At 41.6% G+C, this 18,343-nt stretch overlaps 2 protein-coding genes across 8 annotated transcripts in view; one reads left to right on the top strand and one right to left on the bottom strand.

Annotated features, from left to right (window-relative positions):
- Positions 1-7,256, top strand: part of KIAA2012 — a 101,856-nt gene extending 94,600 nt beyond the window's left edge. For 5 of the 6 annotated variants that reach the window (XM_082688858.1, XM_082688859.1, XM_082688857.1 and 2 more), the window contains 4 exons: positions 895-1,097; positions 1,727-1,899; positions 2,706-2,925; positions 5,404-5,566. In XM_082688858.1, coding sequence (XP_082544984.1) covers positions 895-1,097; positions 1,727-1,899; positions 2,706-2,925; positions 5,404-5,542 — 735 coding nt within the window. In that variant the 3' untranslated portion in view covers positions 5,543-5,566. Of the gene's footprint in view, positions 1-894; positions 1,098-1,726; positions 1,900-2,705; positions 2,926-5,403; positions 5,567-6,693; positions 6,731-6,947 lie in introns of those variants that run through there. The other variant, XR_014300112.1, reaches the window with a different exon arrangement.
- Positions 7,257-8,618: 1,362 nt separating this feature from the next.
- The window catches only part of SUMO1 (small ubiquitin like modifier 1), a 25,639-nt gene continuing 15,914 nt past the window's right edge, over positions 8,619-18,343 (bottom strand). The window contains exons 3-5 of one of the 2 annotated variants that reach the window (XM_082688914.1): positions 16,972-17,049; positions 13,692-13,763; positions 8,619-9,460 (exon numbers count right to left, since the gene is read on the bottom strand). In XM_082688914.1, the coding sequence (XP_082545040.1) occupies positions 9,392-9,460; positions 13,692-13,763; positions 16,972-17,049 (219 nt within the window). In that variant the 3' untranslated portion in view covers positions 8,619-9,391. The remainder of the gene's footprint in view (positions 9,461-13,691; positions 13,764-16,971; positions 17,050-18,343) is intronic. The other variant, XM_082688915.1, reaches the window with a different exon arrangement.

The raw sequence follows: 18,343 nt of genomic DNA, 5'->3' as shown, positions 1-18,343 counted from the left end.
GTAGGGCTCTTGTCAGTTTTAAATTACTATGGTTTATTTTATTGCCCACGGTCAACTAAAAAGGGTTTCAGAGAGATTTTTCCTTTATCATTCCCAATCCTCCTAGCTGCGCAGACTATGGACTTCTGCTCTACACCGCAGGTGAAAATTTTAAGCTGTGGGCAGAACTTTCCTGAATCTGTGTAAGAATCAGAATTTCTTAGATGTATTATCAAGCCAAAGTACTCTGCTACTCTGCAAAGGCTAATAAGCCGCTTAGTTTCACCCCAAGCAGGATACGCAAAGCTCCCATGGAAGAGTTACAGTCAAAGTTTTCCTCCTGGGCTCATTTCTGAAAAGGAAAGTGAAGACATCCTTCATTTTAGCTGAGAAAACCTTCCGTTTAAAAAGTGGGTTTGCCTGGGACTCAATGTGAGTCTAATACATTGACATCTAAGACCACTTGTGGTAAGATAGGCTTTATCTAGAACCTGTGCTTCCCAGTCCTGGGTCACCAGAGAAGCTTCTAGAAACCACCGAGGCGCCCCCCCCCCCAGGTGTTCTCATTGAATTGGTCTGGGAGGGGCCTTGGCCTCAAGTCTGGTTTAAAAGCTCCTTACGTGATTGTAAAGTGCAGCGAGGATCGAAAACTCCAGACGACCATGTGCCAGACGTTATTTTGGCACTTGCCCTACTTCAGTTAACCCCGGTAACAGCCCCAAGAGGAAGACAATATCGGGGAAATTGAGACCTCGAAGCGAGTATGAAGCCTGGACCCAGGCCAGTCAGACCGCCCAGCCCCAAGCAGAGGCCACGGTCTGTGCGGAAACCACTGGGGACTCGTCTCGGAGCTGGGGAGGAGGGCGGGCCCCCGAGACAGGCTCTGCCTTTCACCAGAACATTCTGGTTCCTCAGACCCTCGTTGCCAAGAGGGAGCGAGAGGGAGCTTCCCGGGACAGGCTGCGAGCGGAGAAGGCCGCGATGAGGCGCGCAGAGGTGGAGAGGAAGAGAAGGGAACAGGCGGAGCAGCAGCGGCTCCTGGAGGAGCAGCTGGAGAGAGCAGAGAAGATGCAGGAGGAGCTGGAGCTGGAGCAGCGCGCCCGCGCGGAGGAGAAGCGGTGGGTCCCGCAGGCCTCGGCCGCCGGCAGGTCGGGGGCAGCGGGAAAAGGCCAGGTCGACCTCCACTAGCGCCAGGGTTGGTTCTGAGGCTCGTGCCCAGTAGGCAGACAGCACGGCCCGTTCTCTGTTCCCTGTTGGAAGGTACCGGGTTGTTCCTGACCCTGACGGAGCCTCCAGGTTCATGTTCATGGGGTGTTCTTGGAAGGGCTTTGCTTCCCAGCCCAGCAGGCCTTTGCTGAGTCCCTGCATCTGTCTGCATTGTTCTAGATTCTTTTCATAGGCCTTGACTCATTTCATTTACTCTTTCCAACAATCCTGGGAGGCCTCCAGAGTTCTACGGTTTATCTCCTAACAGTGGAAAATGAAGCTTGGGGAACGGAGTGCCCCTGCCCCAGAGCACAGAGCTGTGCGAGGAAACCTGTGGCTTCTAGCTCCAGGCCAGCTGCCTTCTTGCTTCTGCTCTTTGCTCGGCTTCCCTTGGACACCCAGTGTCCTCTGAGTGGCATGTCCCCGTGGCCCATAGCCCCGTGGCCCGGGGGGGTGGGGGGCACTGCCCATGGGTTCGTCTCACGAGGATGTCCCAGTTTGGGCGGCCATTTCCCTGACCATCCCGTGGCTGTTTCCTCAGCCTGAGGAAACAGAGACTCGAAGAAGAACAGCAGCGGCGGGAAGAAGAGGAGAGGAAGCAACAACTCCAGTTGCAGGTGGCCCGGGAGAGGGCTCGGCGGCAGCAGGAGGAGTTCCGGAGGAAACTTCGAGAACTGCAGAGAAGAAAGCAGCAGGAGGAAGCCGAGCGGGCGGGTGAGGAAGGGCTCCTGGAGCCGCCTGCACCTCCTATCTGGGGCAGACGTATTTTTATCCCACTGTGGGTGTGCACTTGACTCTCCCTGGAGTTATTCCTACCCTAAGCCTTGGTGCGTGAAGCAGTCTAAATGCATAAGCTCTTCTTTCTAGAAGGGATGAGTCTGTGTGACCGCAGTGAGCCGAGACACATGATCAAAATAAACACAGACTCACTTGTGGAAAGGACTCTTGGCCGCACTCCCAATTCAGTCACCTCCTGAACTGGGATCCTGCCCCTCCCATGGCCCTTCCAGCATTGCCCAGGGGCTGCCTACATGGGGGCTGGAGCCCTGCTCGCCCATGGAAGCAAACATCTGGGTGGCTTCAGGGCAGCTTTTCACCTGTGGACCCGCACGATCTCTGTGGCCTCACTTGTGAGGCTCAGCATGTGTCAGCAGGTGACCCGCTTCCGGCCGGTCAGCTCAGCCGAGCAAGCACAAAATTTCTCCAGACCCCGACCTGACGCCTCTCCCCAGCTCCCTGCATATTTCCCACGAGTACCTCAGGCTCTGGAAAATTCTCTGCCAAGGTTTTGTACTCATTTTGTACTCATATGTGCACTGCACATAGTATGCGCTTGATAAAGGACTCTTAAATTTGTACATGGACCCCAACTTGATCCCCACAGAGGAGCTGGCAGCTGGCAGGGAAGCCGGCATAGTATCTCCTGGTGAGTCCTTGGGAATCAGACTTGGGAGTTAGGTCCGAGAACTTTCTCCAGGAACAGGACCCCCGTGGAACCTACCCCACTTTCTATTCTGCAGAGGCTGAGAAGCAAAGGCAGAAGGAACTGGAAATGCAGTTAGCAGAGGAAGAAAAACGCCTGCTGGAAATGGCTGAAGAAGAACGGCTGGAGCACCTGCGGAGGAAACAGGAGGCCGAGGAGAAGGCTCGGCTCGAAGCGGAGGAGAGAAGGCAGCGGGAAGAGGAGGCAGCACGACTGGCCCTGGAGGCAGCCATGACGCGAGCACAGGAGGAAGCCAGGTAGGGGGTAGTCGGGCAACAGTTGCCACAGGGAGATGGTTTCAAGGGCTTGATTCCCCATTTGCACGGCCTCCGGACAAGGGAAGTTCTCCCGCTTTCCGTACGCGTGGTTTGGAAGAACTGAAATCCTGAGATTGTTTTGCTGTCGGTATCACAGAATGTCTTCATGGCTTGTAGACTTTGTAGTGAAGCTGGAAGGGAGTTTAGATTTCGTCACTCTCAGCCTTCTGGTTTACAGATTAGAAAATTGAGTCCTTAGGAGGCAGGGAGGGATCTTGATCAAGTCGAAGAGTGAGTCAGCAGCCATGCCAGGACCACATCTGAGACCCCCTGATTCTGAATCACTGCCCTTCTCAGTATTTTCTGGTTACATTCAATGTGCCAAACACTCTTCTGGACACTGAGAATTCAGAAGTAAGCAAAACAGATGTCTCTTCTCCCTTGGCATTTACATTCTGGGGCTGGGGTAGAAAGACAATTTTTTTTTTTTTTAGCTGGCAATAGATGCTAGACAGAAAAAGTTTTAAACGTGTGACAGGTTTGCAGGACCCTTCCTTCAGATTGGTTGCCAAGGGCAAAGCTTCTCATAGTTCTATAAGGTGAAACCTGAATGACAGAGAGCCACATAAACATCTGGGAGGAGACTATCCCAGCAGGTAAACAGTGAGGGCAACGGTTCACAGGAAGGAATGCAACTAGCATGTTGGAAGAATAAAGGAAAGTCATATGGCTGGAACTAAGGGAACAAGGCACAGCCACTTCCAGATGAGATCAGAGAAGTAAGCTAAGACCGGATCTCATGAGAAACTTGTTTGGTGAATTAGTACAGCACTAATTATCAGGGGCCAATGGCATCCCCCCCCATTCTTTTACAATAGTAACGATCATTTCATCTTTCTGATAATACAATTTCTTGAGCAATGTGGTTTCAATGGACTCTAAAAGCTAGGTGCTCTATCATTGCTTTCTTACGAATTTCCACCCCTTAGAGAAAGCAACAAATAGATATCATTCTTTAGAATCGTCAAAATTGAAGGGTACAGAGACCCAACACAGAAAAGCGTGTGAGTCCAGTCTTGACTGTAACAGTCTACCCACCTCAGATGTGTTTTTCTACAACTTAAGCTGAACCGAAGCGAAAAAGTACTCTTCAGGGGACCAGAAAGCCAAGACAGCCAGAACCATTCTATTTCAAGGGTTTCCACCTCACCTTGAGTTGCTCACCTCCTGGGCTTTTCTCAACTGTTGCCCACCCCCCACCCCAGCTGTGAAGTGAATTCAAAGACAGATTAGGGAAGTCTTGATTCAAAATCAAAATTATGTATTCCATGTGTCAGAGCAGCAGGACTGGGTTCGTAAGTATTGAGACCAAAAGCAAGCTGAATGGTTTTGTAAAGCTAGTCCAAGTAGCTGAAGGCAGAAAACCAAGTAATTAAAGCAGTGAGAGATATAGCCTCAGTGCACCCAGAGGTAGAACTTAATGCCAGCTGGCTTTATCTCATCTTCACTTGGATGACATCGGCCCAGGTACTTTAACTTCTTTCTCTGGCCTGTTTCCTCATCTCTAAAACAAGGGAGTCCCTTCCAGCAATACGAGTTTAAGAACTGCTAGCTTTGCCTTTCCTTTCACTTTTCTAGTAGTAAAAGTAAATATGATCTTCCACTAAAATGCGAGATCAGCTGCCCCAAGTCTGATGATTGCTCAAAACCAAAGTTCTTCTACTAGCTTATAAGAGCAATTTTTAAAAATTTATTTTTTAAAATTAACATATATGTATTATTCGCCTCAGGGTACAGGTCTGTGAATCCTCAGACTTACAAAATTCACAGCACTCACCATAGCACATACCCTCCCCAGGGACCATAACGCGGCCACCCTACCCCTCCTCCCCAACCCCCAGCAACCCCCAGTTTGTTTCGGGAGATTTAGAGTCTCTTATGGTTTGTCTCCCTCCTGATCCCATCTTGTTTCATTTTTTTCCCTCCCTACCCCCGACCCCCCCGCCCCCGTCCTGCCTCTCAAATTCCTCACATCAGAGAGATCATGTAACTGTGATTGATTTAATTCGCTCAGCATAATACCCTCTAGTTCCATCCATGTCTTTGCAAATGGCAAAATTTTTTTCTTTTGATGGCTGCAGTGTTCCATTGTACATATATACCACATCTTCTTTATCCATTCGTCTGTTGATGGACAGCTAGGTTCTTCCCATAGTTTGGCTATTGTGGACTTGCTGCTATAAACACTGGGGTGCATGTGCCCCTTCAGATCACTACACTTGTATCTTTGAGGTAAATACCAGTAGTGCGATTGCTGGGTCATAGGGTAGCTGTTTTCAACTGTTTGAGGAACCTCCACGCTGTTTTCCAGAGTGGCTGCACCAGCTTGCGTTCCCACCAACAGTGCAGGAGGGGTCTATAAGGGCAATTTCTGAGATGCTTAATCATATCTGGATTGTGGTTGGCTTGTCTCCTTAGGCAAAAAGCTGCTTTGGAGAAACATCTTCATTTCCATCAAGAACTCTGTAAGGAAGCCAGTGCCCTACAGTGGACACATAACATTTCCAGATCGTGGGTCTACTCTTATTTCCAGTTCCTACAAATACCCAGACCTTAAGACTAGAAGAAAACCAAAAAGTAAGTTGGGAGGTGGTGACAGAAGTGTTTCTGTAGTGATGTCCCATTTGATCTGGTTTACCTCAACCCACACCTCACATCACTCTAGGACCTCCATTCCCACAAACCCTCCCTACCACACATACTCAAGTAAACTCTTCACTCACCTAAATCCTTTATGGTCTCTAGAACCACATAAATCCAGAAGCTTTGGTGCCTAAAACTGGCCAATAATTTCATTTCAGTTTGAACTGCAATAAATTCAGTTGAGTTTCAATTAGTAAGACTAACATCATCTTAAGATAGTCAAAGCACTTCATCTGATAATGTGTATGAGAGTTGCAGATAAATGGAAATTCCATAATGCAAATAATTCTGAATAAGCTAAGGAGTTAGTTCATATTTTGAGAAATGTATTGTCTATTTATAAGGCAAAAGCACATCCATTTCAACCTAAGAATTAAAATGTCATGTCCGCTTAAAAGAAGCTAATCACTTGGTAAACGTTCACTTGAGCAAAAGGATATTCTCACTTCCTCAAAATACAGATTTTAGAGCTGCACTGGCCAATAAGTAGCCACATGGAACTATTTAAACATAAGTTAAGACATTCAAGTCTCCAGTCACACTAGCCACATTTCAAGTGCTCAACAGCCACATGCAGCTACTGGCTACCTTACTAGACGGTGCGGATGCGGAACATTTCCATCCTCTCAGAAGGTTCTACTGGACAGCACTGTCCTAGAGCCCGGAATTAACAAATCTTGAGGGTTTGTTCTTGTGCCTTTAAAATCCAACCACTCACATAATTTCCCCATTTAAAAAAAAAGATTTATTCATTTATTTAGAGAGCGAGCAAGAGCACACGGTGGGGAGGGGCAGAGGGAGAGGAAGTCTCAAGCGGACTCCACAATGAGCGCAGAGCCCCATGTGGGGGCTCGATCTAACAGCCCCAAATCACGACCAGAGCCAAAACCCAAGAGACGGACGTTCAAACCAAGGCGCAACCTAGGCACCCTCATAACTTCATTTTTAAAATCATACTGACACTATTAAGGTATAGTCTTGATTAGGTAATTTTTCTTTAACATCTCTTTAAGTGTCAACAAGTATCTAATTAAAGTATCTATCCTAAAATGATCATTAAAAAAGGGATGGAAGATCTTTACAAGCAAGATACACAGAAGGAGGGGCGCCTGGGTGGCTCAGTGGGTTAAAGCCTCTACCTTCTGCTCAGGTCGTGATCCCAGGGCCCTGGGATCGAGCCCCGCGTCGGGCTCTCTGCTCAGCAGGGAGCCTGCTTTCCTTCCTCCCTCTCTGCCTGCCTCTGCCTACTTGTGGTCTCTGTCTGTCAAATAAAATAAATAAAATCTTTAAAAAAAAAAAAAAAAAGATACACAGAAGGATGTTAAAGCCAGCAGTAGCTGAATCTGAACTTTCCCACAAATTTCCTTTGGCCCTACTCTGTGCTTCACTGTCTGCAGTTGAAAAGCTTAGTGTTTGCAGATAATTCCCTCAGATTTCTCACCAGTGCTTGTGAAGTATTTGCTCTCTACAGGAACTGTACTTCTACAATCCAGAAGTCAAGTTTAATTGTGATTCTATATTGCTGTTATTGAACTTGTTTAGGTTTGATGCTTATTTTTAACTTCTTGCTTTATGTAAAACAGAAATAAAATGGCCAAAACACTGGCTATCAGTCACAGTGATTTTAAGTATGTCACAAACTTTCTTACAATTGTCCATCCTACTAGCACAGTCATTCATCAGGTCACTCAGTGGTGCGTGAGCAGGTGAGAAAGGAGCGTGTCAAATACTACAGAACAGGCACTCAAGGAAAACATCCTTGTGGGGGCAGTTACCATTACCGACTTGATCGACTCCCTTCTACAGATTTAGGGTGCTGCGGTCAACCACCAGATGGAGCGGCTACACGAAATGTTACTGAAGGTTCCTTTCCCAATCTGATGTCCTATAAAATCGTTGCTGTGAAAGTTCTATTTTACCAGCTCTGCTACACCAGAGAAGCACATTTTAGTAAGTTAAACCATAGCAGAATGCAATGTGTTTTGAAGAATTCAATAAACTAAAAAAAGATTATTTCCCCAGTAGCTACACTCCACCACCTAAATGCTAAGAACTTTCAGAGATCCAAAAGAAATTAAGATACCAAACTGCATACTCACACATTTTGAATAGCTCAAGTAGCCTGTCGAGTTTGTCACTCAGGCCTGACAGAAATGTGCATTTAGGATTTTCCAGAAATGGACCCAGTCCTAGTTGCTCTTTACTATAATAAATGCCAGGTAACAGTCTAAAAGCTCTAATTTACCAAAACTATACATGTACAATACAAATAATCTTTCGGTTAGGGTCAGACATAGAAAGTTATAAGGCAAGCCAATTATTTTTCAACAGGTGACTTGAGTAGGTATTTAAGCTCTAACAGTTTACAAAATCAGAGAGAGGTTTTTATTTGCTCTTCTAAAGTATCAGATGACATTCTACCTGGGATAACAGGAAATTGGATTCTGTGTATGCATACACACATATACTAAACTCTGATTTGTTGAAGAGTTAAAAGGTTAAGCCCTCTAATAGGAACCAATTTGATACTTTAACTTTACACAAGTTTAAATATTTAAGATATAAAGAAATAAAAAGCAAATATAAACAAAGTATACCAAACCTTAACTGAGCAGAGAACATTCTGTAAATTATTAAAGGAAAAACTTAAAATTATCGATATGAATCAATTAAGAATTTTTGGCATGCCCATTTATTCAACATGATTGGGAACTATATCATAGATATGCACCATACAGGAATATCCAGTTTAAAAAAAAAAAACAAAAAAACAGAACACTGAGTATTTAAGAAGGTAGTGTGGCCTTAATGAAACCCTTAATTCAAAGGCACTTCAGTAGCTTTCAGTGCTTCAAAGTCATGATCATCACTGTACAGTACTGAAAAATTTATTTGTACCATGTACAAACAATAATTTCCAGTATTATGCAAGAAAACTTTGTTATAGGCATTTTTTCTTACTATACAATTAAAAATAAAATAAACGTTAGTACGGTTTTTACAAATACTTTGTTTATTTTAATTAAGCTGGTACAGACAATGTCCATTTAAAACCCATATCCCAGGCCAAAAAGTACAAATAAAATCAAAAAGAGCAGTGTTCTGTTGAATACACATCTGCATGAATAACTTTATTAACTGCTAATGAAAATTAGAACTTTTCTGGGATCTTCTGACAAGACTTTTCTTTTATCTTAAAATGCCTTCTCTTCAGTGAAGCCGTCTTTGGAGTTAGTCATTACTCTCCCCATCTCGGTCATCTCGACTCCAGCCCGGTGTTTCTCTTCTTTTGGTCCAGACCCTCAAATTTTAAAAGTAGCTTCAAGTTAAGGAAAGGTCATTTTTCCACAGTTCAGTTCTCTGAAAAACTTCCATCTCCCACTGAAAGTCACAGTCCAGGAGCGAAGCCATCACATGCTAGAACTTCAGGGCCAATTGGAAAGTCATCATGAACACTCGCATGGTCGATCTTATTTATCACAAGCCTGAAAATGCACAGTCCTGGAAAAGGTGGCCTCTCTGTGCACACATGTAATTTTTAAAAAGGAGAGGATAATATGAACAGGGCTGAGGTTTGATCACCAAAAATCAGCACAATGAAAACAAGTGATAATGAATAATGGGCACTAGAATTCAAATTACCAGATGTTTTAAAGAGATGGGGTGCCAGTTTTCAATTCCGTTTCGAACACCACATTACAAAAGAACTATTTTTAAAAATAAAAAAGGATTGAGGGTAAAAGAAAAAAAATAAAAAGAATATCTAAATCGTTGAGTGACCCCCTGTTTGTTCCTGATAAACTTCAATCACATCTTCTTCCTCCATTCCCAGCTGTAAGAGGATAAGAAAACGTTAGAATATAACGGCACTATTTTTTAATTGGCTGCAATTATGTGGCCATTGTTTTAAAGTACAAAAAGATACAAAAGTGATCCATCATTACCCTGTTTTAAGAATCTAGGTTTCCAAAAAAAATAAAAAATTAAAAATTAAAAAATTAAAAAAAAAAAAAAAAGAGAGAATCTAGGTTTCCTGGGCGCCTGGGTGGCTCAGTGGGTTAAGCCACTGCCTTCGGCTCAGGTCATGATCTCAGGGTCCTGGGATTGAGTCCCACATCGGGCTCTCTGCTCAATGGGGAGCCTGCTTCCCTCTCTCTCTCTTTCTGCCTACCTCTCTGCCTACTTGTGATCTCTCTCTGTCAAATAAATAAAAATATTTTTTAAAAAAAAGAATCTAGGTTTCCTTTAATCTAAAGAACGTAAGAGGTATGTATGTCTTTCTTCCTGATTCTACCTGTGAAGTCATTCATTTGCTCCTGCTGAGCAATTTCACCTCCCAGTTTATTCAGCATAGAAAGTGTCTTTTTTATTTATTTCTTAGAGTGTGAGCATGGGGGTGGGGGAGAGGTAGAGGAAGAAGGTACCGCAGAGGGCTGCCTGCTCAGAAGAGGGTCTGCTTCTCCCTCCAACCTTCCCCCTCTCATGCTTGTTCTCTCTCTCTCAAATAAATATATAAAATCTATTTTTTTTTAAAGATTTTATTTATTTATTTGAAAGACAGAGATCACAAGCAGGCAGAGGGAGAGGAAGGGAAGCAGGCTCCCCACCGAGCAGAGAGCCCAATGTGGGGCTCGATCCCAGAACCCTGGGATCATGACCTGAGCTGAAGGCAGAGGCTTTAACCCACTGAGCCACCCAGGCGCCCCACATATATAAAATCTTTAAAAAATAAAAAAGTAATAAAATCTTAAAAGAAAATAAAAGTACTCAAGAAAGTAGGTTGATACTAAACCAGGGAAAAGTAACAACTGTACTGTAAAAAAAAAAAAGAAACCAATTAAACTGAGTGATAAAAATAAACATCACTGTTTACTGATAATAAAGGGACTGACTTCATGTATTCCAGCTATTACACCCTAAGAGACACATCACCATTTATGTGGTATTCCAGCCCCAAATGCATAACCTGAATCTAATCATGAGGAAACAGACCAGCCCAAATTGAGGGACTTCGTAGAAAACACCTGGTTTGTATCCTTTAACAATATAAATGTCATGAAAGACAAAGGCGACTGAGGAACTGTTCCAAATTAAAGATGATTAAAGAGACACCTAAATAAAACATCTTCATACCGAACCGGATCATGTGATGGAGGAGAAGATTTGTTACAGGAGACACAATTGGGACAAATGATAAAATTAGGTTGTAAAGTATTCTAACAGTGTTAAGTGTCCTGAATTTATGAGCACTGGGGTTACGTAAAACAATATACTTATTCTTAAGAAATGCACACTAAAATATTCAGTAGTAAATGCCAGTGGTATATGCAATCTACTCCAAAGTAGTAATAAATACATATATATAGGCAGAAGGAAATAAGTAAAGGTGGCCAAACTTTAAAAATAAGCCAAAGTAGGTGGAAGAGAGTATAATTTTTGGTACTATTCTTACAAATTTTCTGTAAGATGAAAATTATTTCAAAATAAAAACTTGAAAAAAGATGGAGATAGGGACGCCTGGGTGGCTCAGTTGGTTAAGCAGCTGCCTTCGGCTCAGGTCATGATCCCAGCGTCCTGGGATCGAGTCCCGCATCGGGCTCCTTGCTCCGCAGGGAGCCTGCTTCTCCCCCTGCCTCTGCCTGCCATTCTGTCTGCCTGTGCTTGCTCTCTCACCCTCTCTCTCTGATAAATAAATAAAATCTTTAAAAAAAAAAAAAAAAAAAAAAAAAAGATGGAGATATGTCAAAAAGAGCACAGACACCAACCCCACTGGGCAATCTCTAAAGAAAATTCATACAGTTTCAAAGTATCTCCCCACAAATTATTTATTAATTAAAAAGGAAAATAACTTGGGGCGGCTGGGTGGCTCAGTAAGTTAAGCCTCTGCCTTCGGCTCAGGTCATGATCCCAGCATCCTGGGATTTGAGCCCAGTATCAGGCTCTCTGCTCAGTGGGAAGCCTGCTTCCTGCCACCCCCCTCTGCCTGCCTCTGTGCCTACCTGTGATCTCTCTCTCTGTGTCAAATAAATAAAAGCTAAAAAAATAAGGAAAATAACAACAAATAGATCTGGCAGTTACCAAAGTTGCCCAAAGTTAATGTTACCCAGGACAGGCCAAGTGGCCATCATGTGGCTCCTGATGTGATGCACCTGAGAGCACAAAGCTTCACTCTGTGCTCCTGCTACCAAATATGCAAAACCGAATCTAACCATGAGGCAACATCAGAAGGACATTCTAAAATATGGCCTGAACTCTTTAAAAATGTCTGGGGGGAGGGGGCGCCTGGGTGGCTCAGTGGGTTAAAGCCTCTGCCTTCAGCTTAGGTCATGATCCCCAGGTTCTGAGATCTAGCCCCAAATCAGGCTCTCTGCCCAGCAGGGATCCTGCTTCCCTTCCTCTCTCTCTGCCTGCCTCTCTGCCTACCTGTGATCTCCCTCTCTGTCAAATAAATCAATAAAATCTTAAAAAAAAAAAAAAAAAAAAAAAAAAAGTCTGTGTGGGGGCTCCTGGGTGGCTCAGTGGGTTAATAAGCCTCTGCTTTCAGCGTATAAAGGCCCCGTATAGGGCGCTCTGCTCAGCGGGAAGCCTGCTTCCCCCAAGCCCCTGCCTACCTCTCTGCCTACTTGTGATCTCTCTGTCAAATAAATAAATAAAATCTTTAAAAAAAAAAAAACCTTTATATAAAAAAAAAGTCAGTGCGACTTACAATGAAAACTGAATAATTGTTCTAGATAAAAGAAAGCTAAGGAGGGATGATAACTCGTTAGAAGATACTAATCCTAGATGGAATCCTCGGTCAAGTTTTTTTAAAAAAAGCTATAAGGGACCTTTCTGGGATAAATAGCAAAATCTATTTTGACTACATATTTGATAAGAGTACTAGAGCACTGTCAAATCTTCTGTATTTGATAATTTAACTGTGACTCTTAGGAGGTAACCAAAATATTTAGGGCTAAAAGGTCATGATATCTGCAAAATTTTTTTAAAGATTTTATTTATTTATTTGTCAGAAAGAGAGAGAGCGAAATCACACAAGCAGGCAGAGTGGCAGGCAGAGGCAGAGAGAGAGGCAGGCTCCCTGCTGAGCAAGAAGCCCGATGTGGGACTCGATCCCAGGACCCTGGGATCATGACCTGAGCCGAAGACAGCGGCTTAACTGACTGAGCCACCCAGGCGTCCCATGATATCTGCAAATTAATCTCAAATGATCCACCAATAATGACAGTGTATATAGAGAAAGTGATAAAGCAAATGTGTCATAATATTAATTGGTGAATCTAATGAAAATGTTATATGGTAGAACATTATATTAGTCTTATAACAACTGTAAGTTTGAAATGTTTTCAAATAAAAATTTAATAATAACAATAGATCATTCCCACTATCAGAAATAGCAGAAATATTATATTTGAAGGGGGAAATCTGTCCAAATATAAAAGCACACACACATACACACCCTCTCCCATACTTTATTACTTTAAGATACCTCTCGGGAGAGGAGATATAAAAACAAAGAGTCCATACAATGAAACAAAGACACAGAAGCATTAAAAAAATAAATCAAGATGACAGAGCCAAATATATATTAATATATACTAAACTTCTATATTAAGTTCTCAAAATGGGTCACACATCAAAAATAGAATCATAAAAGGTCACCATCACCAAGAAAGTACACCAGAAATCTGCCAAATTTGAGCAGATTTGTTCCTCTTAAAAAAAAACTTGCAGGTTCTCCCTCTCTCTCTCCCTTCCCCTGCTGTGCATGACCTGACAAATAAATAAATAAAATCTTTTAAAAAGAGTTATTTATAAAAATCTCTACACCCAACGTGGGGCTCAAATGCACAACCCTGAGATCAAGAGTTGCACAGTCTACAGACTAAGCCAGCCAGGAGTTCCACCACCTCTCTTTTTATTGGACTTTTAAAGGCAATATATGGACATTCAACCCAAAGACTATTTTTCTATGATTCAAGAAAAGGTTAGTTTAATACCAGTGAACCAAACATTCAATGCAAGATTTAACATTTTTCTTCACTCAGAGAAGAAATTATACTCACTTCTTTTGGAGTGTGATTATCAGCAATTCTCTGACCTTCAAAGAGAAACCTGAGTGAATTCATTGGAACTCCCTGAAAAGGTTAAAAAAAACACACACACACACACAAGAATCTTAAAACAGGTAGTAGGAACTTTGAGCACAAAAAGCAAACATGAAAGCTTCAACGGAATACACTGAACATAAGGCTAGACATATCTATCCTATCCTAATTACCATCGAGGACCACCTATCTGCTAGGTCCTCCCTATACCAACTATTTCACATACATAATCCTAACGTTCACCGCCACAACCCTGGAAGGTAGGTAGGATCACCTTATCTTCATTTCACAGCTAAGGAATCTAAGGCATGGAGAGGGCATACAAGTTGGACAGCAATTTAAGGCTCAATCTGTTTCTAAGCTTATGCTCTCAAAACCACTATTCTTCTAGTTTCCTCTAAAAGCTCTAAGCTAAATAAAAGATTAAATTAGAAATTGGATGAGCACCCTCACTAGTTTCCAACCATACAAGCAAAATAAATTTAGATAAAATCACAGAAATTTGGTACAGCACTACAGCTAGCCAGGTGAGCGACAGTCACCTGTGATGACATAGATAACACTGTTAAGTTTCAAAAGAAGTTATTAAAATATATTTTTCTAATCAATTACTCAACAAAAATAGCTAAAAGGGAAGAAATGACTCATTTAAAGAGAAACTGCTTCACTAATAAGTATTAATCAAGAATAATTTCTTTAGTCCAAAAGTTTTAGAGAAATTTAAAACTATCTCCCAATAAGTATTAATACATAAATATATGGGACCATGCAAATTAACCCTTCATTTGATTTTAAATTCTAGACTTCTAAAAAACAATACAATAAGCATAACTGACAAGAGCAAAATATTCTTTGATTTTAATTATAGAATCTTTTAAAAAATATTATCCTGTGTTGGGGTCAAGAAAGTTTCTATAGAAACTGGCCTAAAACATCAAAATGTAAGAATGATTCAATAAATATTCATATATGTTTCAATCTCTCTACTGGGTGTTTGTTACATACTTCAGATAAATTAAAAGTTTCCTATTCCTTGTATATCAGTAAATATAAGGAGAAGATTATCAAGCTTCTGTGAACTAAGTATAAACTCTTTTTCTGAAGACTGTATAGGGGGCACCTGGGTGGCTGAGCCCTTTAGTGTCTGCCTTTGGTTCAGGTCATGATCTCAGGGTCCGCATCAGGCTCCCTGCTCAGCACGAACCCTGCTTCTCCCTCTCACACTTGCCATGCTTGCGTTTCCTCTCTCCCTGCCTCTCTGTCAAATAAATAAATAAAATCTTTTTAAAAAAACTAAAATAGGGGTGCCTGGGTGGCTCAGTGGGTTAAGCCACTGCCTTCGGCTCAGGTCATGATCTCAGGGTCCTGGGATTGAGTCCCACATCGGGCTCTCTGCTCAGCAGGGGGCCTGCTTCCCTTCCTCTCTCTGTGATCTCTTCCCTTCCTCTCTCCTACTGTGATCTCTCTCTGTCAAATAAATAAATAAAATCTTTAAAACAAAACAAAAAAAAAACTAAAATAGACTGTATACTCTGAACAAGAGTATTCTTTCTGAATAAGAAAGTTGGAAATGATTCCAAATTGATAGTTTTAATTGTCTCTCTAAACCTGGCACCTTTAATTTTGGGTCAAAGTTACTCACTTTAGCATTCTGATTGAACTCTTTATTTTGCATTGTTTTTCCTCAATAATCAACTCCATCACCTACAGATGGGGTGAAGACTTGCTGTTGTGAGGACTCTACAACAATGCCTTTAAGTATCTAGCAGAGCGCACTTAATGTATGTTCCTTCCCTGTGAATATCTCCATTTTGCTCCCAGCAATATCATTAAAATGTGAACTGAGCCCCAATTAATCAAATTTTACTGAATTTAACAACTAACATCAAAAACAGAGAGCTGTTTTAGTTATCCTAACACCTAAGTGATCTCTTTTTTTTCTGGCAGAAGTGATTTTTATGTTGGTTACAAATTTAAGCACACTTCTAAAAATAAGACCAGTATTACCTAAGTTAATATCATGTAATATTCAATTATTAAACTATTGGCTCTTACATATACTAATTTCAATTATATTTTCTGTTTTATTAATAATAATTAATATTCATTGAGCATTTTAAAAGATTTTATTTATTTATTTGACAGAGAGAGACACAGCAAGAGTGGGAACACAAGCAGGGGGAGTGGAAGGAGAACCAGGCTTCCTGCTGAGCGGGGAACCCAATGCGGGGCTCGATCCCAAGACCCTTGAATCATGACCTGAGCTGAAGGCAGACACTTAACAACTGAGCCACCCAGGTGCCCCATCATTGAGCATGTTTAAGCATCATGTTAAGAGCTTTATGTAGGTCATCTGCATGAGGTAGTTACTATAATATTCCCAATCTACTAATGGGGAAGCAAAGCACATAATTTGTCTAAGATCCCACAGACAGTGGGAGAGACTGAATTTGAATCTAAGTAGGTTAAAGGTATTATTGATCTAATAATAATTGAGCTCATGAAGGCCAGAATCTGAGGTTTTTCTATTAGTAAATCAACAAGCCGCCTTTATTTTTTTGGAAAAAAAAAAAAATTCTTTGATGTTGAAAATGCAGAATGCAATTAGCAATAATGTGTAATACTACATATAAAGATAATAAGCTAACACTATTAGGGGCACCTGCATGGCTCAGAGGGTTGGGCCTCTGACTCTGGCTTGGGTCATGATCTCAGGGTTCTAGAATCAAGTCCTGCATCAAGCTCTCTGCTCAGAGGGCAGCCTGCTTTCCCCTCCCCCTCTGCCTCCCTGTTTGCCTACTTGTGATTTCTCTGTGTCAAATAAATAAATAAGATCTTTTAAAAAAAATAAAAAATGAAAAATACCCAAACAATACTAGTACTTAACTTTAACATATGGCTAACCAGTCATGATTAAAAATGAGGAAACTTCACAGTGATCACCAAAAATTACTTGCCTTTACTGTTACATATATGGGTAAGTCATTAAGATAGAAATACTCATATAACCATTTTTACAACTCTGAGTTACTTTTCAAAACACTTCTGGCATACCTTATGAATTCAAATTTTGAAATGGGCCACAATGGGAAAAAGGCAATTAAACAAGGTATAAGGAGTATTCTCCTTTATCTGCTAATAGTGAAAATAATAAAAGATCATTTTTCTTTTGATAGCCTCCTTACAAGAAAAATTAATGACATATAACACATTGTATTTTATTCCATAACATACAAACCTGTCTTTGACAGTATGATTCTTTGAGTTTCTTGAGATGTGTTGTCATTTTCACTTTGAAGTGAATCTCACTGCTATCCTAAGGAGATAAAAGAAAAATAATTATCCCTTTGTGTAAACTATTTGTTTGGCTTGAAAAAAATTATTTACTTTCACATATACTACACATAGAAACATAAACCCTGTCACTAATACCTCCCCACTAAAATATTTTTTAACATTCCTAACAAGGTTTATTAAAACACTACTCTAGGGGCGCCTGGGTGGCTCAGTGGGTTAAGCCGCTGCCTTCGGCTCAGGTCATGATCTCAGGGTCCTGGGATCGAGTCCCGTGTCGGGCTCTCTGCTCAGCAGGGAGCCTGCTTCCCTTCCTCTCTCTCTGCCTGCCTCTCTGCCTACTTGTGATCTCTCTCTCTCTCTGTGTCAAATAAATAAATAAATCTTTAAAAAAAAAAAAAAGTACTACTCTAATCATCTTCAGGGCGCCTGGGTGGCTCCGTGGGTTAAGCCTCTGCCTTCGGCTCAGGTCATGATCTCAGGGTCCTGGGATGGAGCCCCGCATTGGGCTCTCTGCTTGGCGTAGAGCCTGCCTCCTCTCTCTCTCTGCCGGCCTCTCTGCCTACTTGTGATCTCTGTCAACTAAATAAATAAAATCTTAAAAAAAAAAAAAACCAACACTCTAATCATCTTCAAAGTTACTTTATGTCCATTTCAAAAGAAATTTAATAAAACAAACAATCTGTCTTGGAGGTTAAAATTAGCAGTATAGGGGCTCCTGGGTGGCTCAGTAAGTTAAAGCCTCTGCCTTCAGCTCAGGTCATGATCCCAGGGTCCTGGGATCAAGACCTACATCGGGCTCTCTGCTCTCTCTCTACTTGTGATCTCCGTCAAATAAATAAGTATAATCCTTTAAAAAAATTAGCAGTATAAATAAAAGCATTTATGTCAAAGAATGCATCCCTTCATAATCGCATATCTATTCTATTTTCAAAATAAAGTTGAACTATCACAAACACCCAAAAGCAACTCCAAACAAAAAGTACCCCCCACAACTGAAGTATTGTTGAAGGTGGTCCAACCTACAAGAGAGGTATATACCATAAAGTAACAGACAAGAAACTCATGTCTGTCAAGAAGTCACCCCAGAGTCCAGTTTCTCTCACAAGAGTAAAATGAATAAAAACCTGACTCAAATTGATTTATGGGACCACAGATTATTTTCTTCTACCCAGACTGTCAAACAAACTATCAGGCAACTATCAGAAAATAATTCAGGTAAAATTTCAAAGCCAATCCTTACAATTACATATCACATTCACAAGTGCGTATTAGTGAAGGTTGCATGTTTACAATTCTTGTTTGTGACTATAGAG

This window comes from Mustela nivalis, assembly GCF_964662115.1.
Source record: "Mustela nivalis genome assembly, chromosome: 11".
Lineage (NCBI taxonomy): Eukaryota > Metazoa > Chordata > Mammalia > Carnivora > Mustelidae > Mustela > Mustela nivalis.
This window is presented reverse-complemented; position numbering and strand designations above follow the sequence as displayed.